Source organism: Pristiophorus japonicus, chromosome 17 (genome assembly GCF_044704955.1).
Source record: "Pristiophorus japonicus isolate sPriJap1 chromosome 17, sPriJap1.hap1, whole genome shotgun sequence".
Classification (NCBI taxonomy): Eukaryota; Metazoa; Chordata; class Chondrichthyes; family Pristiophoridae; genus Pristiophorus; species Pristiophorus japonicus.
The window spans coordinates 63,437,714-63,462,306 of record NC_091993.1 but is presented as its reverse complement, the minus strand read 5'-3'; the positions used below and the strand labels follow the sequence as shown (position 1 = coordinate 63,462,306).

General features: G+C 47.7%; 1 protein-coding gene across 1 annotated transcript in view; it reads right to left on the bottom strand.

Moving 5' to 3' along the window:
* Window positions 1-298: 298 nt before the first annotated feature.
* ipo9 (importin 9) overlaps window positions 299-24,593 on the bottom strand; it is an 80,864-nt gene continuing 56,569 nt past the window's right edge. The window contains exons 20-24 of the mRNA XM_070858772.1: window positions 19,971-20,104; window positions 8,874-8,996; window positions 5,034-5,150; window positions 3,073-3,149; window positions 299-1,542 (exon numbers count right to left, since the gene is read on the bottom strand). Coding sequence (XP_070714873.1) covers window positions 1,432-1,542; window positions 3,073-3,149; window positions 5,034-5,150; window positions 8,874-8,996; window positions 19,971-20,104 — 562 coding nt within the window. The 3' untranslated portion in view covers window positions 299-1,431. The remainder of the gene's footprint in view (window positions 1,543-3,072; window positions 3,150-5,033; window positions 5,151-8,873; window positions 8,997-19,970; window positions 20,105-24,593) is intronic.

Here is a 24,593-nt window from a genome sequence, read left to right as displayed (position 1 = left end):
CTCTTCCCGTCCTCCCTCCTACTCCCCCTCTCCCCTACCCACCATCCCTCCTACCCACCATCCCTCCTACTCCCCAACCTCCCTCCTCACTCCTACTTCCACCCCTCTTCCCATCCTCCCTCCTACTCCCCCTCTCCCCTACCCATCATCCCTCCTACTCCCCCTCTCCCCTACCCATCATCCCTCCTACTCCCCCTCTCCCCATCATCCCTCCTACTCCCTCTCTCCCCATCATCCCTCCTACTTCCACCCCCCCCCCCCTCCTACTCCCCTCTACCCGTCCTCCCTCCTACTCTCCCTTCCCCGTCCCTTCCTGAAACCTCAACACCGATGAGCTTCAGACTCAACTCTAAATCTCCCAGGCCTGATTGGTGCAAAAGATTGGATTTTAACCAAGTGTGGAGCAATAATAGAGCAGCCTTTTCTCGTGCTGCAGTCAGGGGTTTAAAGGACGACAGCCACTGAACTAGCCTCCACTTCTCATATTAAGAACAGAAAATCAGTTTGAACCATAGATAGTTCCAGCTCCCAGGAGACTAAATGTAGCGTGTGCTTAATACGAGAAGCTCGGCCAAACTTATTGATCAGATGGTTTATTCTGAAGTCCAAGGTTCCACGTCCCTCTCACAAATAGGGTTGGATGTCAGTTCTGTTTCTAACACAGGAAAAAGAATACCGCGTGTGTAAAAAATGTTCCCAAGGCCAGGCACTCTCCAGCCTCAAAGCCCAGTCTGGAGCAGCCCTGGTTCAACGAGATCACAAAGTGTAAGTCCTTTTTCCATATTTTATTTTGTTTCTCCTTCCCTGAATGGAAACAGAACAGACAAGTGTCCTGGAACACAGCACATCTCACCCCAAAGAGCTAACCCAGTTGCAACCACCTCAGAACTTGCTCAGAAATACATCAGGCACGGCTCAATTTACTCCCTCGCTCCACACCTAAGTGGTGAGAACTCTCAGTCGGAACAGTTCGGACCACATACCAGGACAACTGTAAAACAAAATGCTTCACAAAGCTTCAATCTTCATCCCACTTCTTTAAGTGCATCATGTAACTTAATGTTTATGTTCTGTAGCAAAAATAGAGAGCTAAACCAGGGCTGCTCCTGTGCACCCTGCAGCTTCCACAATGCCAGTGCTGTCTCGGAGCAGAACCTGCTTCACTCTACGTTTCCTCCAGTCCCCAGCAGCACAGCTGCAGAAACTCCAACAAGCTCGTGTACTTCCTTAAATTAAACCATTCATCCTCAGTCAGGCCTCTGCAGTTCAATTGCTTGGAGTCATGATGAAAAAAAGGCTACGATGAAATCTGATTTCTCTCCTCATAAAATGAGCAGCTGGCACAGAAGGAGGCAGTGTTATACGATGACTGACCTCTGTGTCAGTCAATGACCCAGTAAATGCGGGGAACCATGTCTCTTCCGGGTTATCTTAAATGCCTATCGAGCGTAAAACCCTCTTCTCTTTTTCATTGAGGTGATCAGAAAACGGCGTGTAGCAGGGCTGTTGTGCAAACTGACGGAGGTAATCCGTTAGATATGCCTGAAATTTAAAAAAAAAACAATCAGTATACAGGCACATAAAATAATAGCTGCAGTCCTTTCACATTGGCTGCAAGCCTGTTCCGTTTACAATGTGCTCCTACACCAAGCTGCCATTCAGGAGGAATTTATAATGTAAGCACGGTGAGATTCTGTGCAGGAGATCACTTTCCAAGTGGGCAAAACAACTGATTCATCGAGAGGGACGACATACCCTGCAGGGACATGGCCTCTCGAGAGCTCTCACCCTACCAGTGCGTTTTTAAAATGGCGTTGTCCTAAACAATTGTACCGGTGTGTAAAAAAAATATTTTCTAATGACTTCCCGCACCAGGCCTCTCATCCTGAGCTCACTCCACCCCGGTCCGGCTGCTCAAGAGTATCCAAGAATACTGTGAGTTTACCCTCTCCATCTACCCACGCCCAGATCTCCCATGTTGCTCCAAGATCTCGAGCCCGAGGAAAACTATTTCATCACATCTCGGCCTTCTTAACACTGGGCATCAGCCCCCTCGCTCTTCTCTGCACCATCCCAGTACATTACAGCACTGTGCAGGAGCAGCGTGGCTGCTGGGGAGCTGATCAAACATCCTGTTCGCCTTTGTCACCACCGCTCAGTGAATCTGGTGAGACAAGTAAACCAACCCCACTCCCACCACCCCAAGCTCTTTTCCAACCTCCCACGCGGCAAATTCCACCCCAATGGAATAAATACGCCCCCCAATTTATAATTCAATATATCAAACACCATGCTTTTGTAATGCATTGAATTTCATTTTGCACTGATAAACTCAGCTGAGCTCTCTATAGGATCTTGGCTGCCTGCAGTCTCTACACCCCCTCAGTCTCTCCTCTCTCTTTCCCCCCCCCCCCCCCATAGTCTCTACACCCCCTGCAGTATCTCTGCTCCCCCCCCACCCCGCCTGCAGTCTTTACACCCCCTCAGTCTCTCCCCCCACCCCCTCCCTCGTCTGAAGTCTCTCTCTCTCTCCACCCCACCCCACCCCGCCCCCCCCCCCACCGTCCAGCTGGATCCAGCTTCCCTTTCAGGTTTCCTTCTCTTTAGCCAGTCCTTGCCTTACACTTGATACACTCTGACCGTAGCATGTTAAGAGCTCAGTCATTTTATCACCTGGCTTCCACCTGCTAATTGAAGAGGCCCGAAGATTGGAGAGATGAGATCTGTCTCCTCTCAAACAGTGCTGACTATCATTTATTAGATTATTTCCTGATTATTGATGACCTAGTTCCCTAATTATTGAAGCCAACTCACGGTTGGGGGCGGGTGTAGGTGCCAGATTTGGCTCCGCTACCCTTCTTGTAAATGGAAATGACATTTACCTGATTCCAGTATTTTGAAAGCTCCCCAGTGTTGACCGACTCCCTCAGGATGCACACTTGTGCTTCACAAATCCTCATCCTTGTCTCCCTAAGTGCTGTGCACAGTAACATTGATCTAAAATCTCTGCTGTACTGATATCAAAATTAAACTTCCTCCATCTCACCCTATTTAATGAAGAATCCTAATTACCTGTAAATCAACCTGATACAACGGATCCTTCAAAGTGTCTGGGTCATCTTCATCATCCTCATCATAATAGTCATCATCTGTTAAAAACAGCACACGATTACTAATCCTAACCAGACACAGCTTTAAATGGGTGCAATACATCAATAACTGTAGAAATCACCTCATTATTCAACCATTTAATAAAGTCCAAGTAATGAGTCATTAATCAACTGTCCCAACTAATGAGAAACGATCACAGCTAAATTACACTAAAGACGATCTAGGCATTGAAGTGTTGGTGTCCTGTCCCTCTGGGTGATCGATCCGTTTTAAGCAGTGGGCAGGTTGAAGATTCCATTCACCGCCCTGTCAATTCAGGCCTTTAATGTCGTGCTGTTTACAATTCAAGACTCCTGGGAAACAGGTCAGGTAAAATGGAGGTGACTAACAGCACATCCCCTCTTATCTGTTCAGAGTCACAGAGTGCCCTGTATACACATTAAGATGCACTCTGTAACGTGCAGGGCCTAAGTTTGGGTGTGATGAACTCAGTGAGCCTCTATGTACTGGGAACACAGAGTGGAGAGAGATTGTTAAGTGGCTGTACGGATTGCCCGATTTTTAAATTCCCATCTGTGCTTACAATTGAGCTTTTCCTCACCCTGTCCTGTCTGCTGTGCCTCGACCATCTGCTTCACATCCAAAAGTCAGTGATCCACGGCCTACCTTTTTGATGTTTTCCAAAATCTAAATTTTTGTACGTACTGTATCTAATCACCACCTAATCAACTCCAGACACAGCCTTCCTCAAACCACCGCTACATTTGTCAATCAGTGGATAAAAGGCAGCAAGTTCCAGAACAATCCTCCTTCCTTTCCCAGCACAAGCTGGATCCTTTACCTTAATTGTAGAGCTGGACAGTATCGATGGTGCAGCACACCTTTTGCTGCCGGCATGCTGTGCTGGACCACAAGACGGGATTGAGGCTATTTTGGGCCTGTGACTAGTATAAAATATGAATCTGGCTGGAGGTCTTGTGCTGTGGCTGGAGCCTGCAAGGATCTCACAGGAGACACAGGAAAGAAAGCCACCGCTGATAGCCAGGGAACCAGAAATGATTAAAGTCAGACAATGTGGCCAGAGCAAAGTCACAAGATGGTGCTGGCAGGGTGGTCTGCATCCTTGATGTCAACCTGTTTGTTTCTCTGGAACACTGGATCCTGTTGTTCATGCTTCCCAGCCCCCTTTACCTCTTCTCTCACGCACGTAGTTTATTTCTTGGATATCTCTCACTCGCCCTTGTCTCTCCTAACATTTAACCATCTCCTGTTCTCTACCAAGCACTTTCTTTCCCTGGGTTTGTGTTTTGTTGTTGTTCTTCTCGTGCCTTCAGCTGCCGAGACCCCGAGCTCTGGAACTCCCTCCCTCAACCTCTCCGCCTCGCTTTCCTCCTTTAAAACCTACCTCTTTGACCAAGCTTTTGGTCATCTGCTCTAATTTCTTTGTTTTGTTTTATATAACATTGCTGTGAAGCACCTTGGGACATTTTACTACATTAAAGGCGTTATATAAATACAGGGTGTTGTTGCTGTTATTATTCTCTTGTTTCATTTCTGCTGAAATGAGATTGAGCTGCAGTGTCTCCTGGTTCGGAGGAAGGATCCCAGATCGAAGGGCTGACTTGTTTTCTCTCGACAGATGTTGAATGCCTCCAGCGTTTTATTTTGTTACCCGTAACACAGCTAATTATCCACTTAAAATTCAACACCAATCTTTTAATGCTCAGGCAAACAATGGCTCCAAATATTACTCACATCTAGGAGAAAAGCCTTTTGACAAGACAATCTCCAGCTACAACAGACCCGCAGCACAGTGATAGACAGTAAAGTAACACACACAAAAACAGGCAGATCAATAATATGCCAAAGAACCTAGAGTTGGATCGTTAAAAATACTGACAATAGTTGATGGAGCTTCTTACCATATCGAACACCTGCCCCGGGACTGAGCAGGTCTGATAACAGCTGCCCCGCTAGACCCTCGTCATCATCTTCCTCATCATCGTCATCCTGGTCCTCCCACATGTCATTAACTTCATCTGAATACACGGGACACAAACATCAGCTTCACAAAGTTGTACTCACTACAGGAAAAGGTGGGTGCTATAAAACACAGGAAAAAGAGAGTGTACACGTGTTCACAACACGGGAAAGGGGCAAGTGTACACGTGTTCACAACACGGGAAAGGGGCAAGTGTACACGTGTTCACAACACGGGAAAGGGGCGAGAGTACACGTGCTCACATGAGAAAGGGGGAGAGTGTACTCACGTTCACAACATAGGAAAGGGCGAGAGCACACATGTTCACAACATGGGAAGGGGTGAGTGTACACGTGTTCACAACACAGGAAAGGGTGAGAGTAGTTTCATTAGAACTTTTCATTACTATCTCTTTAATTTCACAGATTTTTGAAGATGTGAATCTTGCGCTCATCAATGCTGGTGAATGGAACACTTTCTATTCTGACACCCAGTATCAGCTAAGCATTCGATAGTTAGTTTCCACAGTCAGATGCTGAGCAGAGTTCCCTCTGCAGAGTCCCAGATTCAGAACACTGCAGTGCAGGATTTTTCATTTGTGTATCAGTTACCCCTGTCCCGATCCCTCGCCAAGCAAGATTTAGGGTTTGAATTTGCGGATCTGTTCCCATGAGTTGGATTGAGGATGTCCAAATTCAGCTAACCTGGAACCCTGGGAGTCAATAGGCAGAGGCGGCTGGGCTGAGGTGTCTAACCCACAATACCACATAATACCCAGTTCCTTTTATTCCCCTATTCCAGGCTCCCTTACCCAAGCAACACTAAGAAATCTGCTGAGTGCTCGGCTTGGTTAGGATTACCGGCCGGCTGGATAGGATGCAGAGGGTGAGGCGAGTCTCTATACTGACCTGTGCTAGTGCACATTCATTTCAATATGTAGCTAGATAGAAACTAAACACTAATCCCCTCCATCTCTCATCTAGACTGTAGGGATGCGGGGGGTGGAGGATGCCTATCATTTGGTGAATGAAGGCCCCCCTCTCGGAAAGGCCATCTAGCTATCTCTTTCTTGTTGCATGTTCTCTACACACATTTTAGTTAGGAGGGGAGATCCTATTTAAAAGTTCTAACCCCTCTGCCACGTGCTACAGCCGAGGCTGGGCTGCAAAGTTCCAGGTAGCAGCCTTCATGTGCTGTTGACTGGAACCTGGCAGATCTGTGGAATCTCTGGGCTCCTTCCTTCCAACCATCCAAATCCCCATTTGACTCTCTGGTGTGACTTGTTCAGAACCAATCACCGAGACACGCAATGTCTCGAGACGCTGTGAGCACCTGCGTACTCCCAAAGCAAGCGCTCTACTCGGAACTCCTTCACGGCAAACGAGCCAAAGATGGGTAGAGGAAACCCTCAAAGCCTCCCTGATAAAGTGCAACATCCCCACCAACACCTGGGAGTCCCTGGCCAAAGACCGCCCTAAGTGGAGGAAGTGCACCCGGGAGGGCGCTGAGCACCTCGAGTCTCATCGCCGAGAGCATGCAGAAATCAAGCGCAGGCAGCGGAAAGAGCGTGCGGTAAACCAGTCCCACCCTCCCCTTCCCTCAACGACTATCTGTCCCACCTGTGACAGAGACTGTGGTTCTCGTATTGGACTGTTCAGCCCCTCAAGGACTCATTTTAAGAGTGGAAGCAAGTCTTCCTCGATTCCGAGGGACTGCCTATGATGATGATGACGACTGCACACAGGATTTTAGTCCTGCCTTATGGGGCAGCAAACAGTGACAACTGAACAATCGTTGACACACAGGAGACTGGGAACCAAACTCGGCAACAAACTCAAGGAGATCCTCAACAAGGGCTTCCGGCTCATGCCAACACGAATGGTAACAGTGCAGCTTTCCATGTACAACACACATGGTTTGAACAGTGGACACATTAAGCCAAACAGTAAAGTTCTAACTGGGTATGATTTCCAAAAGGATTGCAGAGAATGGGTGATTCCCAAATGATCCAAACACTTAGCAACAGCAGCAACATAAACATCAACATGAACAAAGTTCAATTTAAAGCAGTGTTGCAAATACTCTGGGTCAGGTGTATTCTCATAGCTTTTGAATTACCGGTGGGATCAGAGGAGGGGAGGAAATGCACACGGAAACTTGTCCATGAAAACGAGTCTTTTCAGTGTGCGGGTGGATGTGACCCCTGACCTGGAGCAGGAACATGGGAGCTGGTGGCCGTCCAGAGGAACAAACCGATGCCGCTCTGGAAGGTCTGAAACATAAGAAAATATGCGGATACACCTGGAGGTGGATCCTCCACGTGAAGGTGAACTGCAAGATGGCAGAGCCTCTGTCACTACAGTGTAGAGAGAGTAACTGTAGAACACACAGTATACCTGCCACTTCACGCCTGTAATTTCTCCCATCTTAGTCCACAACACTGCTACAAGGTAGAGTTCACATTTACATAGAGTCTGATTACAAGACTCAGCAATGTCTCCGAGTGCTTCACGTGCACTGAACGACTTTGAAGTGCAGTTACTGTTACCTTGGTAAGTGTGACAACCATTTATCACACAGCAAGATGCCCTAAACAGCAGTAAGATGGACGACCAGTTAATCTGTTCTTTTAAGGGAGGGAGATGAGGAGCTCACTGTTAACATCCGCCTGCACGGGCAGAAGGGGCCTTGGTTTAAAATCTCATGGAAGGGCTTCACCTGTAGCACTCTGCACTGCACGGGAGTGAGGTTCAAACCCACAGCCTCCTGAGCCCTGGGGCCCAACTGCAACTTGTTTCAGCATCACCTGCTCTTTGCCCTGTTGACAGGTTATCTTCACAATGCCTTTGTGATTGCAAGGATCGCCTGAGAGAGATGTTTGATTGAAGTCTAGAGTGAACAATGTTCTCTCCACACTGGTTAGAAAACCTGCTTAGAGCCAGGCTCACCAGATGTTGGTGTCAGGTGCAAAATGGGACACAGGAGAAAAGGTTTAATAAAGATGAAGACAGATATTACGACACCGAGCATCCGTGCTCAAGTGATATTTTTCCAGCACCATTGTGTTTGAACTGAAACCGCAAAAGAGGCCAGAGGAGAATTCCTGGCAGTTTATTCCAGCTGAAATTGGGACTGTGGACAGATGAATGTATTGTATAAGTGTGGTGAATGGCCATGCATTAATCTAGATTGCAGCCCCAGGCACTTGTTGCAGCCATATGTAGAGATTATCCTGTTAAACAATGGCCAGTATCACCGCAACGTGTAGGAGCTCAACTCCTACAGCACAACTCCACCATCTAGTGGCTTAATGTCAGTATTACAACACTTTACAATTTAAACACCGGCCCGAATGATTAAAGGTGCCAGTGACACTGGGGCAGGGAAGAGAGATCATCTTTCTCCAGTTACAAATTGAAAGGAGCTAATGGAGTTCGATCTGAAGAGCCAGCTTTATATTGAGTGCTATAACTTCAGTGCTGTAAAAACAGTCTGGGATTGACGAGGCAGTTTCAAACAAAAATACTTCAAGGTCAGTTATTTTAACAAACACAAAGGAAAATACATTTCAGATAATCAAGATCACCTCAGATACTCAAAACATATCAGGGAGAGGGCGATAGCGGGAGGGGGTGTGGCGGAAGATACGGAGGAAATGGGGGGAGGCAGAGGGGGCCACCGGGGGAGGCGGAGGGGTAGGCAGAGGGGGATGGTAGGGGGAGGCAGAGGGGGAGGGGGAGGGGGAATCAGCCTTCACACTGTCACATTGCTGGGACTGTACCTTGAGGCCACTCTGATGCTGTGGATTGCCGAGAGATGTTTGCTTCCATGACACTGGAGAGCTCACCAATGACCAGTTTGAAGAGTTTTACTAGCAGAGGAATGTTGGTCCAACGCTCTGGATCTGCTCAAACAAACCAGATATCAAGGTCGGGGCATTGACACCAGGCCAAGGAGGGTTGGGAACACAATCAGACACTTGTATATCAGGCAAAGAGTAAGCAATATTGTCCATATATTTGACAGATGTCTGGTTAGCTGCACTTGTTATACTACTAAATGGAGTTTCTAATACTGACTTTATGGTCTCACTATAGGATCGGACAGAAACAGAATAGTTAGCAAAACACTAGTAGGCCCAACAACCTCATCCCTTGTCCACATATCATTGAATCATATAGCGCAGGAGGAAATCATTCGTCCCGTTGTGTCTGTGCCAGCTCTTTCAATGAGCTGTCCATCTAGTCCCACTGCTCTGCTTTCCCCATATCCTTGCAAACTTTTCCTTTGAGCATTTATCTAATTTACTTTTGAAAGTTATCATTGAATCTGCTTCCACTGCCCTCTCAGGCAGCGCGTTCCCGATCAGAACTCGCTGCGTAAATCTTTTTCCTCATTTTGTCCCTGGTTCTTTTCCCAATGACCTTAAATCTGTGTCCTCTCCTTACATAGTAGTATTTACAGCACAGAAACAGAGCATTTGGCCCAACTGGCATGCTGGTGTTTATGGTCAACAACCTTCTGCTGCTGAAAAGAGTTTCCCCTTACTTACTCTATCAAAACCCTTCAAGGTTTTGAACACCTCTATCAAATCTCCTTCTAACCTTCTCCGCTCCAAGGAGAACTCCATCCTCCTGTTTACTACATTTCCGAGTTCTGTGTCATCCGCAAACTTTGAAATGATGCCCTGTATACCCAGGTCCAGGTCATTCATGCATACATAAAAGAGCAGTGGTCCCAATACCGACCCTGGGGAACACCACTACATACTTCTCTCCAGTCTGAAAACAACCGTTCACCATGGCTCACTGCTTTCTGTCCCTTCGCCAATTTTGGATCCATGCTGCCACTGCCCTTTTAATCCCATGGTCTTCAATTTTTCTAACAAGTCTATAGTGTGGTACTTTAACCGCGAGGGTCTATGAAGTGTCCTCCTCCATTTCGGATGCCCCCAAAAGTTTGTCGCCATCCTCCGCCTGCCCTACGACGACATGCAGGCCGTGATCCTTACCAACAGATCCATCACAGACCCAATCCACGTCCGGACCAAAGTCAAGCAGGGCTGCGTCATCGCCCCAACCCTCTTCTCAATCTTCCTCGCTGCCATGCTGAAGCTCACAGTTGACAAGCTCCCCGCTGGAGTGGAACTAAACTACAGAACCAGTAGGAAGCTGTTCAACCTTCGCCGTCTCCAGACCAGGTACAAGACCACTCTGTCGTCGAGCCACAGTACGCAGACGACATCTGCATCTGTGCACATACAGAGTCTGAACTCCAGGACATAGTCAACGTATTTACCGAGGCGTATGAAAGCATGGGCTTTACGCTAAACATCAGTAGATAAAGGTCCTCCACCAGCCTGACCTCGCTGCACAGCACTGCCCCCAAAACATCAAGATCTATGGCGCGGCCCTGGACAACGTGGACCACTTCCCTTATTTCGAGAGCCTATCAACAAAAGCAGGCATTGACAACGAGATCCAACACCGCCTTCAGTGTGCCAGTGAAGCCTTCTGCCGCCTGAGGAAAAGAGTGTTTGAAGACCAGGCCCTCAAATCTACCACCAAGCTCATGGTCTACAGGACTGTAGTAATACCCACCCTCCTGTATGGCTCAGAGACGTGGACCATGTACAGTAGACTCCTCAAACTGCTGGAGAAATACCACCAACGATGTCTCCGCAAGATCCTATAAATCCCCTGGGAGGACAGGCGCACCAACATCAGCGTCCTCGTCCAGGCCAACATCCCCAGCATTGAAGCACTGACCACACTCGATCAGCTCTGTTGGGCAGGCCACATAGTTCACATGCCAGACATGAGACTCCCAAAGCAAGCGCTCTACTCGGAACTCGTCCACGGCAAACGAGCCGAAGGTGGGCAGAGGAAACGTTACAAGGACACCCTCAAAGTCTCCCTGATAAAATGCAACATCCCCACTGACACCTGGGAATCCCTGGTCAAAGGCCGCCGTAAATGGAGGAAGTGCATCCGGGAGAATGCTGAGCACCTCGAGTATCGTCGCCGAGAGCATGCAGAAATCAAGCGCAGGCAGCGGAAGGAGCATGCGGCAAACTAGGCTCCCCGCCCAACCTTCCCCTCAACCACCGTCTGTCCCACCTGTGACAGAGACTGTGGTTCTCGTATTGGACTGTTCAGCCACCTAAGAACTCATGCTAAGAGTGGAAGCAAGTCTTTCTCGATTCCGAGGGACTGCCAAGATGATGATGATGATGATGATGACTTTGTCAAATGCCTTTTGAAAGTCCATATACACATCAACCACACGACCCTCATCCACCCTCTCCCTTAATTTATCGAAGAATTCAATCAAGTTAGTCAAACGCGATTTGCCTTTAACAGATCCCACTGGCTTTCATTTATTAACCCATATTTTTTTTCAAGTGCCAGTTTTCTCCCGGAATTAATGTTTCCATAAGTTTACCCCCACCAACATTAGGCTGATTGGCCTGTAGATGTGGGTATATCCCTCCCCTATTTTAAACAGGGGCATAACATTTGCAATCCTCCAGTATTCTGGCACCACTCCCATATAGATAACAAGTCACCCAGTCCAGATGGAATGTATGCTGGGTTGCTGAGATAAGCTCAGGTAGCAGAAGCTCAGATCATAATCTTTCAATCGTACATGGATATGGGAGTGGTGCCAGAGGAATGTTGCACCCTTGTTCAAAAACGGAGAGAGGGATAAACCTGGTAACTACAGGCCAATCAGTGTAACGTCAGTGGTGGGAAAACTACTAGAGACCATTGACAAAATTTATTCTCACTGAGAGAAGCAATGGGATAATAAGGGACAGCTAGCACAGATTTGTTAAAGGGAAATTGTGTCTGGCTAACCTGATTGAGTTCTTTGATAAAGTAACAGAGGATTGATGAAGGTAGTGCAGTAAATGTTGTATATGGTCTTTCAAAAGGCATTTAAGAGACTTGCTTGGAAAATAGAAACACGGTATTAAAAGAACAGTGGTAACTTGGGTACTAAATTGGCTAAGGGATAAGGAGGCAGAGAGGAGTGGTGAACGGATATTTTTCTGATTGGAGAGAAGCATGCAGTGGCAGTGTGTTGTGTGTTGGTATTAGGACTATTGCTTCTCTTGTTATATATAAATGACTTGGATATAGGGAGTATGATTTCAAAGTTTGCAGACGATACCAAACTTGGCAACGTTCAAATAGTGAGCAGGGTAGTAGCAGACCTCAAGAGGACGAAGACGGACTGGGGAAATGGGCAGACACAGGGCAGATGCAATTTAATGTGGATACGTATGAAGTGATGCACTTTGGGAGAAACAACATGGTACTAATTCTGAGGGGGGTGCAAGACCAGAGGGATCTGGAGATGCATATTCACAAATCCCTGAAGGCGATAGGGCAGGTTGATAAGGCAGTTAAGAAAGTGTATGGGATACTTGGTTTTGTAAATAAGGGCATTAAATACAAAAAAAAGAAAGTCATGCTAAACATTTACAAATCTCTGGTTCGGCCTCAGCTGGAATATTGTGCACAATTCTGGGCATCACACTTTAGGAAGGATGTCACGGCCCTGGAAAGGTACAGAGGAGGTTTACCAGGATGATACTAAGGATATGGGACTTCGGTTATGTGGAGAGTTTGGAGAAGCTGGAATTGTTCTCCTTGGCGCGGAAAAGGCCAATGGAATAGAGTATTCAAAACTACGAGGTGTTTTGATCGAGCAAGTAGGAAGAAACTTTTTCCTTTGGCAAGTGGGCCGGTAACCTGAGGTCATAGATTTAAATTAATTGGCAAAAGAATTAGAGGGGGAATGAGGAGACGTTTTTTCATAGAGGGTTAAGATCTGGAACGCACTACCTAAAAGGGTGGTGGAATCAGATGCCATAGAAAGTTTCAAATGGCAATCGGACATGCACTTGAAGAGGACTAATTTGCAGGATTATGGGGTGTGGGACCAAATTGGACAGCTTTTTCAAAGAGCCAGCACAATACAACAGGCTAAATGGCCTCCTTCTGTGCTGTTAAATTCTTTGGGCCCGAATTTGATGGACTTCCTGCCGGCTACCGGCGGTCTCCCTGGTGTCTGAGCGCTCTCCCCTCAGAGTAAGTTTGGTGAGGTCCTCACACCGGCGGGAAGAGAAGACTGCTGGGGACATCTGCTGGCCTGCAATACAGACACAAGTCCTCCCGCCCGCTCACTCACTCTCCAGATTGGTCCGGGCGGTCCTCTGCTCCAGCAGCAGAAGAGATTGCCGCGTCTGACCCAAATGGTCAGTATGAAGACCTGCAAGAAAAGGTCAGTGCACTTGTTTTCTTCATTTTTTTTTTTGCGGGGATTTTGGTGGATAGGGTCCTCTGAAGGGTTTGGAAAAGTTGTTCCTTCATTTGTTGAAAATTATTTTTCCTGTTCCCCTCCCCTCCCCCCCCCCCCGCTCCCTGGGCCCGACTCTATCCTCGCCGTTACTTTGCCGAGGATCGCATTTGCCGCCCAAAATCTGACCTGCCGCCCGCTGCTATCCAGAATTGGCGGGTAAGGCCCATTTTTTCCGCCGGGTGGTTTTTCCCACCAAACTTCCGCCCAAAGTCCGTCAGGATCTTAACGGTCCTTTCGACGGCACATGAGCGGAACTTAGGTTTGACCAAACTCAAGGCCAATAGATTCTATGATATTTACGAAGGATTAGAAGGTTCCAATCCTCCGAGCCAGAGCCTCTGCAATTTCCACCCCTACTTCCCTCAGCAAACTAGGATATATCAAATCCGCACTGGATGAGTTTTCTACTTTGAGCGCCGTCAACTTTTTACGTGCCTCTTTATCCAATCCAATTTCTCCACTACCTCCTCCTTTACTGTGACACTGGCAGCTTCCTCCTCTTCAGTGAAAAGTACTCATTTAGTACCTCAGCCATGCCCCTCTGCCACCACAAGATCTCCTTTCTGGTTGAGAATTGGCCCCACCCTTCCAATGTTTATAAAATACTTTTGGGTTCCCTTTTATATTACCCACTCATCATCATCATCATCATAGGCAGTCCCTCGAAACGAGGATGACTTGCTTCCGCGCCAAAAAAGGATGAGTTCACAGGTGTTTCAATGAAGGACCTAATATTCCGGATCCCGAACTACATCCTGAAGGGTGGAAGATGCCTGTGCATGGATTTTTTTAAACATATGGTGGCCGTTGCACACCAGCCACCACACGGGCTTGACAGAGCTAGGTCTTGGTCCAGTGGCAAGGATTAACCAGGACGACTGGAGACCTGCTCTGCTGCACAGACCTAGTGCGCACACATATCAGTGTGGGCTGACCCGTGCTTCCCCTGGGCCCCTAGCCCCGAACTCACGCCTCTCCTGGGCCCCGATCGCGTCCCTCTACAGTCTCTCGCCGCTCCTTCGCCCCGATCTCACTGCTCCTGCTGTATCTGCCCACGCTCCAATCACCGCCCTGGACCTTGATGATGTCCCTGTTCGCTGCTGCCGCCTTCCTGCACCAGCTCGCGCAGCTCCCTGAAGTAGTCGCCGGGGCCGCCACGCCGCCCATTAATCTATTCTCATACACTCATTCAGTGCCGTCGTGCCACACTCCCGGAGGATTCCTGCTCTGCCTGCCATTACTTACTCTCCTCCTGAACTCTGTAGCTGCTGGGTGACCACCTCCTGAAACATGTGTTCCAGGAAATTCTCAGCCTCCTGGATGCCCTTTAGTGACTCCAGCCACTCCCTCAAGCTCAGAAACCCTGAGCTCGAGCAACAAAGCACTTCCTGCACATGTTGTTATCCTGGAGTTCCCACACGGCACAGAAATTGCAGGCAACAGGTCTCGGCTGTCCCATTAGTTTGCTTATTATATTATAATGTATGTTTTTAGTTTAGCATCTCCTTATTCCTATTTATTATTTAATTATTTATGTACATCAGATTTTTATTTAAGGCAATCGGATCCCTTTAATGTTGATACCTTCTACTTAGTTAGTTAATGTTAATTTTATCTCCTTAGATCTAATTAATGACTGATTATTTCCGTCCAATTCAATGGAGCGATGACAGCCCAGTCAGTGCAGGGTTTGTATTGCACGGTTCCCCTCCTCACGGCCCAATTTACTGCACGTGTCACAAGGTCTCGGAATAATGTTCTGCTCCTTTGGTGCTGTTGGAACTCCCCAGCAGCACTGAGGGAGTACCTTCACCACACGGACTGCAGCAGTTCAAGGCGGCAGCTCACCACCACCTTCTCATGGGCAGTTTGGGATGGGCAATAAATGCTGGTCTTGCCAGTGACGCCCACATCCCTTAAACGAATAAATAAAATGTTTTTCTGTATTCTCTTCACACTCTCCTTCCTGCACACGCCCTCATAGTCTTCACTCAGTTTAGAAGCTGTTTCTAGTTTGATTTTCCTAAAATCAACAAATCACCTTGCGATGCTGTTACACGGGTTCAGAGAATGTTGAAAATGGGGGAATTTCAGTCTTTTCAAAAGAGGTCGTTAAATTTAAACTACAGTGACGATTTCTGGCCTTCAAAGCTGTTATGTATGTAACCCTTGGCAATCTGTATCACACCACCACCAGAGGGCCTACCCAAGGGATCCCAGTATATAAGCAGGCCTCCCACGCTGTACCTGCACTCTGGAGTCTAATTAAAGGAGCCAAGGTCACACTTACTCATTGCATATAGTACTCAGTTTCATCTTTTATTCTGAGCATAATAATTGCCGATGAGATAACGAACAACGGCGCGAAAATGCAAAGATCTGTTGGTATCCTGGAGAAGTTCTCAGAAAGGGATGATTGGGAGGCCTTCGTGGAGAGACTCGACCAATACTTCCTGGCCAAGCTGGAAGGGGATGAGAACGCTGCCAAACAAACGGCGATCCTCCTAACTGTCTGTGGGGCAATAACCTATGGCCTCATGAAGAATATTCTAGGTCCGGTAAAATCAACAACCAAATCCTATGAAGAATTGTGCACGCTGGTCCGGGAGCACCTAAATCCAAAGGAAAGCGTTTTGATGATGAGGTATTGGTTCTACACGTGTCAACGGTCGGAGGACCAGGAAGTGGCGAGCTATGTCACCGAACTAAGGCGCCTTGCAGGACATTGCAAATTTGAAGGATTCCTTGAACAAATGCTAAGAGACTTTTTTGTGCTTGGCATTGGCCAGGAGGTAATCCTTTGCAAACTACTGACTGTTGAAACACGTAATCTGAGCAAAGCCATAACAATAGCTCAGGCATGTGTGTCCATCAGCGATAACACCAAACAAATTTTGCAGCATAAAGAGGTTTTGGCTAGTACCGTGCACAAAATAACGTTGTTTTCGAGGAGGAAAATATATGGCAGAACATCCCGATCTCAGTTGGCCTAGAGTCCGTCATCAATTGTTTATGTGAGGCAGTTAACACCTTGTTGGTGCTGTGGAGGTGATCATCGGCCCCATCAATGCCACTTTAAGCACTATGTGTGCAATGGTTGCAGAACAATGGGACACCTCCAGCGAATGTGCAGACGAGCTGCAAACCCTGCAAACCACCACGTTGCAGAGGAAGATCGATCCATGGTGGATCAGGCTGAACGAGAGACTCGAACTGAGGAGGTAGAAGTGTACGGGGTACACACCTTCACCACGAAATGTCCACCGATTATGTTAAAAGTTGAACTGAACGGAATTCCAGTATCCATGGAACTGGACACGGGTGCGAGTCAGTCCATAATGAGCAAAAAGGCCTTCAACAGGCTGTGGTGCAACAAGGCACACAGGCCCAAGCTCAGCCCTATTCACACCAAGCTAAGAACTTACACCAAAGAGCTGAACCCTGTAACTGGCAGCGCATAAGTCAAAGTCTCCTATGATGGAGCAGTACACGAACTCCCACTATGGATCGTGCCAGGGGATGGCCCCACACTGTTCGGCAGAAGCTGGCTGGGAAAAATCCGTTGGAACTGGGACGACATCCGAGCGCTTTCGTCCATCGACAACACCTCATGTGCCCAGGTTCTGAGCAGATTCCCATCGTTGCTCAAGCCAGGCATTGGAAGTTTCTCAGGGGCGAAAGTGCAGATCCACTTGGTTTCCGGTACACGACCCATCCACCACAAGGCACGGGCGGTACCGTATACGATGCGAGAGAAAGTGGAAATTAAGCTGGACAGGCTGCAGCGAGAAGGCATCATTGCGCAGGTGGAATTCAATGAGTCGGCTAGTCCGATTGTCCCGGTACTCAAAGGTGACAGCACGGTCAGAATGTGTGGGGACTATAAAGTAACAATTAACCGTTTTTCTCTGCAGGACCAGTACCTGCTACCCAAGGCAGACGACCTATTTGCGACCCTGGCTGGAGGAAAGACTTTCACCAAGTTGGACCTGACCTCGGCCTATATGACGCAGGAGCTGGAGGAATCTTCGAAAGGCCTCACCTGCATCAACACGCACAAAGGTCTGTTCATCTATAACAGGGATTCGTTTGGCCGCGGCAATTTTCCAACGGAACATGGAGAGCCTGCTAAAGTCGTTCCACGCACAGTGGTTTTCTAGGACGACATACTGGTCACAGGTCGGGACACCATCGAACACTTGAAGAATCTAGAAGAGGTTCTTAGTCGGCTAGATCGCGTGTGACTCAGGTTGAAACGCTCGAAGTGTGTTTTCCTGGCACCAGAGGTCGAGTTCTTGGGAAGAAGAATCGCAGCAGACGGTATCAGACCCACCGACGCCAAGACAGAGGCCATCAAGAACGCGCCGAGACCACAGAATGTGACGGAGCTGCGGTCGTTCCTGGGATTCCTCAACTATTTCGTTAATTTTTTACCTGGGGTAAGCACCCTGCTAGAACTCCTACATGTATTACTGCGCAAAGGAGACGACTGGGTATGGGGGAATTCACAAGAGGCTGCCTTTGAGAAAGCCAGAAATCTATTCAAACAAACTGCTTGTTTTGTAAACGATTAGTGCTAGCTTGTGATGCGTCGTCATACGAGGTCGGGTGTGTTACAACAGGTTAACAAATCGGGGATTTTGCAACCGGTCGCTTATGCGTCCAGGAGTCTGTGTAAGGCCGAAAGGGCCCACAGCATGATTAAAAAAGCAGCTCTGGCGTGCGTTTACGGGATGAAAAAAATGCACCAGTATTTGTTTGGTCTCAAGTTTGAGCTAGAAACTGACCATAAGCTGCTCATATCGCTATTCTCAGAGAGCAAAGGGATTAACACCAATGCCTCTGCCCGCATCCAAAGATGGACGCTCACGCTGTTGGCATACAACTATGTAATCCGCCACAGAGAACTGCGCAGATGGTCTCAGTCGGCTGCCATTGCCCACCACCGGGGTGGAAATGGCACAGCCTGCAGACTTGCTCATGGTGATGGGTGCATTCGAAAACAAAAAGTCACCCGTTACAGCCTGCCAGATCAGGATCTGGACCAGCCAGGATCCTTTACTGTCCCTGGTAAAAAAAATTGTGTCCTCCATGGGAGCTGGTCCAGCGTCCCAACGGAGTTGAAGGAAGAGATTAGGCCATTCCATAGGCGCAAAGACAAAATGTCCTTACAGGCGGACTGTCTTTTGTGGGGTAATCGCGTGGTCTTGCCCAAGAAAGGCAGAGAAACGTTCATACGCGACCTACACAGCACTCACCCAGGCATTGTAATGATGAAAGCCATAGCCAGATCCCGTGTGTGGTGGCCCAGCATCGATTCAGATTTAGAGTCATGCGTGCATCAGTGCAACACTTGCTCTCAACTGAGCAATGCACTCAGAGGCACCGCTAAGTTTGTGGTCGTGGCCCTCCAAACCGTGGTCTAGGATCCACGTTGACTATGCGGGCCCATTTCTAAGCAAAATGTTCTTGGTTGTTTTGTATGCTTATTCAAAATGGATTGAGTGTGTAATAATTTTTGTAAGCACGTCCACCACCACCATCGAGAGCCTACGAGCCATGTTTGCCACACACAGCCTGCCTGATGTCCTAGTCAGCGACAATGGGCCGTGTTTCACCAGTGTTGAATTCAAGGAATTCATGACCCGCAATGGGATCAAGCACGTCACATCTGCCCCGTTCAAGCCCGCATCAAACGGCCAGGCAGAACGGACAGTCCCAAACCATCAAGCAAAGCTTGAAACGCATGTCGGAAGGCTCCCTGCAGACCCGACTGCCCCGAGTCCTGCTCAGCTACCGCACCAGACCCCACTCGCTCACCGGGGTTCCTCCAGCTGAGCTGCTCATGAAAAGGGCACTCAAAACAAGGATCTCTCTTGTCCACCCTGACCTCCATGATCACGTGGAGGGCAGGCGGCATCAACAAAGCATGTACCTTGATCACGCAAATTTGTCACGCGATATTGAGGTCAATGACCCTGTGTTTGTACTCAATTATGGACATGGTCCCAAATGGCTTGCTAGCACAGTCATAGCCAAAGAAGGGAGTAGGGCGTTTCAGGTCAAATTGGTCAATAGACTAACATGCAGAAAGCATTTGGACCAAACCAAATTGCGGTTCACTACAGCTACGAGCAACCCGAAGAGGACACCACCAACTTCGACCCTCCAACACACACACACAAGTGGCAACCGACATCACGGTTGACCACGAAGCCAAACTCACCATCCCCAGCAGCGAAAAGCCCCAGATCGTCTCACCCTGTAAATATTACTTTACCAGGGAGTGATGTTATACATGTAACCCTTGGCAAACTGTATCACATCACCATCAGAGGGCCCAGCATCACTTGGGAGCACAGTATATAAGGCAACCTCCCACGCTGTACCTGCACTCTGGAGCCTAATTAAAGGAGCTTAGGTCACACTTACTCATTGCATAAGTACTCAGTTTCATCCTTTATTCTGAGCATAATAAAAGCCTGGAGCTGAATTTGGAAATTCTTACTTTTTGCTGTCTTGGAGCGAGTGCGTATTCCCTCATCGGCACTGAATACCTCCTCCCCTTTCACCATGATATCCTGCAGCCTCTTGTCATCTGTGTTAATGCCGTGTTGTAAGAGTTTACACATCGCTACAGTGCTGTGAAGTAAACACAATCCGGTTAATTAAACACTCAATCACAGCCCCTCTACAACATTACAGAGCCACAAAAAGAACATGTTACAAGGGGCTTTTTATATCTTATTTCTCTGACTTTTGGACTGACCAAGGTGAGAGATGTACTGGGAAGTGGAACACTTTCTATTTGCATCATCATAGGCAGTCCCTCGGAATCGGGGAAGACTTGCTTCCACTCTTAACAGGAGTTCTTAGGTGGCTGTACAGTCCAATACGAGAACCACAGTCTCTCACAGGTGGACATAGTCGGTGAAGGAAAGGGAGGGTGGGACAGGTTTGCCGCAGGCTCTTTCCGCTGTCTGCGCTTGATTTCTGCATGCTCTCGCGATGAGACTCGAGGTGCTCAGCGCCCTCCTGGATGCACTTCCGCCACTTAGGGCGGTCTTTGGCCAGGGACTCCCAGGTGTCAGTGGGGATGTCACACTTTATCAGGGAGGCTTTGAGGGTGTCCTTTTAACGTTTCCGCTGCCCATCTTTGGCTCGTTTGCCGTGAAGGAGTTCGAGTAGAGCGCTTGCTTTGGGAGTCTCGTGACTGACATGCGAACTATGTGGTCTGCCCAGCGGAGCTGATCAAGTGTGGTCAGTGCTTCAATGCTGGGGATGTTGGCCCGGTCAAGGATGCCAACGTTGGTGCACCTGTTCTCCTAGGGGATTTGTAGGATCTTGCGGAGACATCGTTGGTGATATTTCTCCAGCGACTTGGTGTCTACTGCACATGTTTCTGAGCCATACAGGAGGGTGGGTATTACTACAGCCCTATAGACCATGAGCTTGGTGACAGTTTTGAGGGCCTGGTCTTCAAACACGCTTTTCCTCAGGCGGTCGAAGGCTGCACTGGCGCACTAGAGGCTGCGTTGGATCTCATCGTCAATGCATGCTCTTATTGATAGGAGGCTCTCGAGGTATGGGAAGTGATCCATGGTGTCCAGGGCTGTGCCGTGGATCTTGATGACTGGGAGGCAGTGCTGTGTGGTGAGGACAGGCTGGTGGAGGACCTTTGTCTTATGGATGTTTTCTATTTTAGACTCACGCTGTCACCATATTTTTAGACTTCAATGTAGGGGTATGATTAAGAAGTTTGCAGAAGATACAAAAATTGGCCGTGTGGTTGCATGTGAGGAAGAAAGTTGTAGACGCAAGAAAATATCAATGGACTGGTCAGGTGGGCAGAAAAGTGGCAAATGGAATTCAATCCGGAGAAGTGAGAGGTAAAGCATTTGGGGAGGACTAACAAGGCAAGGGAATACACATTAAATGGTAGAATTCCGAAAAATGTACAGGAACAGAGGGACCTTGGGATGCATGTCCACAGATCCCTGAAGGTAGGAGGCCAGGTAGTTAAGGCGGCATATGGGACACTTGTCTTTATTAGCTGAGGCATAGAATACAAAAGCAGGGAGGTTTTGTTTGAACTGTATAAAACACTAGTTAGGACACAGCTAGAGTACTGCATGCAGTTCTGGTCACCGAATTACAGGAAAGATGTGATTGCACTAGAAAGGGTACAAAGGAGATTTACGAGGATGTTGCCTGGACTGAAGAATTTTAGCTATGAGGAAAGATTGGATAGGCTGGGGTTGTTTTCTTTGGAGAAGAGTCCGAGGGGAGACTTCATTGAGGTGTATAAAATTATGAGGGGCCTAGATAGAGTGGAGAGGAAAGACCTATTTTCCTTGGCAGGGGGGTTAATAACCAGTGGGCATAGATTTGAAGTAATTGGAAGAAGGATTAGAGGGGAGTTAAGAACTTTTTTCACCCAGCGGGTGGTGGGGGTCTGGAACTCACTGCCTGAAAGAGTTGTAGAGGCAGAAACCCTCATCGCATTTCAAAAATACTTGGATATGTACTTGAAGTGCCGTAACCTACAGGGCTACGGACCGAGACCTGGAATGTGGGATTAGGTTGGATAGCTCTTTTTCGGTGGGCAGACAGGATGGGCTGAATGGCCGCCTTCTGTGCTGGAAATACAAAAATCCCCCTATACTGTCCCATCAAACACTCTTAGGGCAAATACAGCACGGATTAGATACAGAGTAAAGCTCCCTCCAAACTGTCCCATCAAACACTCCCAGGGCAAGTACAGCACGGATTAGATACAGAGTAAAGCTCCATCCAAACTGTCCCATCAAACACTCCCAGGGCAAGTACAGCACGGATTAGATACAGAGTAAAGCTCCATCCAAACTGTCCCATCAAACACTCCCAGGACAAGTACTGCATGGATTAGATACAGAATAAAGCTCCCTCCAAACTGTCCCATCAAACACTCCCAGGGCAAGTACAGCACGGGGTTAGATACAGAGTAAAGCTCCCTCTACACTGTGCCAACAAACACTCCCAGGGCAAGTACAGCACGGGTTAGATACAGAGTAAAGCTCCCTCTATACTGTCCCAACAAACACTCCCAGGGCAAGTACAGCACGGGTTAGATACAGAGTAAAGCTCCCTCTACACTGTGCCAACAAACACTCCCAGGGCAAGTACAGCACGGGTTTGATACAGAATAAAGCTCCCTCTACACCGTCCCATCACAGGGCAGGTAGATAGAGTAAAGCTCCCTCTCGATTGTATCTACCTGCCCTGTGATGGGACAAGGTAGAGGGAGCTTTACTACCTGCCCTGTGATGGGACAGAGTACAGCTCCCTCTACACTGTCCCATCAGATTCTCCACGAATCACCTGCGCCCACCCAAATCACCTTTAAATATCTCCTCTTTTTCTATATGTATCCTTTCCAATCTCACTACTGCCTCTTCCTTTACTGTGACATTGGCAGCATCCTCTTCTATAGGGAATGAAGAGGGATGAAAAATAATCATTTAGTACCTCAGCCATGATCTCTGCCTCTACAGCAAGATCTCCTTTTTGGTCCCTAATCGGCCCCACTCTTCCTTTGACTACACTTTTATTATTTATATGTTTATAAAAGACTTTTAAGTTCTCTTATATTAGCCGCTAATCTATTCTCATGTTCTCTCTTTGCCCCTCATTCCTTTTTTTTAGATCTCCTCAGTGCTTTCTGTATTTAGCCTGGTTCTCCACTGTATTATGAACTTTGCATGCGTGATTCTATCATTCTATGATTCTAAGTTACAGCACAGAAGGAGGCCATTTCGGCCTATCGTGTCCGAGCCGGCCGACCAAGAGCTGTCCAGCCTAATCCCACTTTCCAGCTCTTGGTCCGTAGCCCTGTAGGTTACGTCACTTTAAGTACACATACAAGTATCTTTTAAATGTGGTGAGGGTTTCTGCCTCTATCACCCTTTCAGGCAGTGAGTTCCAGACCCCACCACCCTCTAGATGAAGAAATTTTCCCATATATCTCCTCTAAATCTCCCCCAATTACTTTAAATCTATGCCCCCTAGTTGTTGACCTCTCTGCCAAGGGAAACAGGTCCTTCCTATCCACTCTATCCAGGTCCCTCATAATTTTATACACCTCAATCAGGTCCCCCCTCAGCCTACTCTGTTCCAAAGAAAACAGACCCAACATCTCCAATTTTTCCTCATAGCCAAAATTCTCCAGTCCAGTTACATTCTTGTAAATCTCCTCTGCACCCTTTCCAGTGCAATCACATCTTTCCTGTAATGTGGTGACCAGAACTGCACGCACTACTCCTGCTGTGGCCTAACCAGTGCTTTATACAGTTCAAGCATAACCTCCCTGCTCTTGTATTTCATGCTCGACTAATAAAGGCAAGTATTCCATATGCCTTCTTAACCACCTAATCTACCTGGCCTGCTACCTTCAGAGACCTGTGGACCAACACTCCAAGGTCCCTTTGTTCCTCTATACCTTTCTCAGTCATACCATTTAATGTGTATTCCCTTGCCTTGTTAGACCTCCCCAAATGCATAACCTCACACTTATCCGGATTGAATTCCATTTGCCACTTTTCTGCCCACCTGACCAGTACATTGATATCTTCCTGCAGTCCGCAGCTTTCTTCTTCTTCATCAACCATGCAGCCTTTTTTTTTTTAAGTGTCATCTGCAAACTTCTTAATCATACCCCCAACATTTAAGTCCAAGTCATAAGCCTCCTTTTTCTGTTCCATTGTAATCTCTATATCCTTAGCTATCCTGGGAGCTCTAGCTTTCGATGCCCTTCCTTTCCCACTCGTGGGAATGTGTCTACTCTGTACCCGAACCATCTCTGCTTTGAAGGCTTCCCATTGTTCAATTACTGTTTTACCTGCCAATCTTTAATTCCAATCCACCTGGGTCAGATCCCTTTTCAAATCACTGAAATTAACCATCCTCCAGTTGAATATTTTCACATTAGAATGTTTCTTGTCCTTTTCCACAGCTATTCTAAATCTAATGATATGATCACCATTTCCTAAATGCTCCCCCACTGAAACACACTCGACTTGTCCCACTTCACATTCCAGAACTGGATCGAGCACTGCTTCCTTCCTCGTTGGGCTGGAAACATACCGACCGAGAA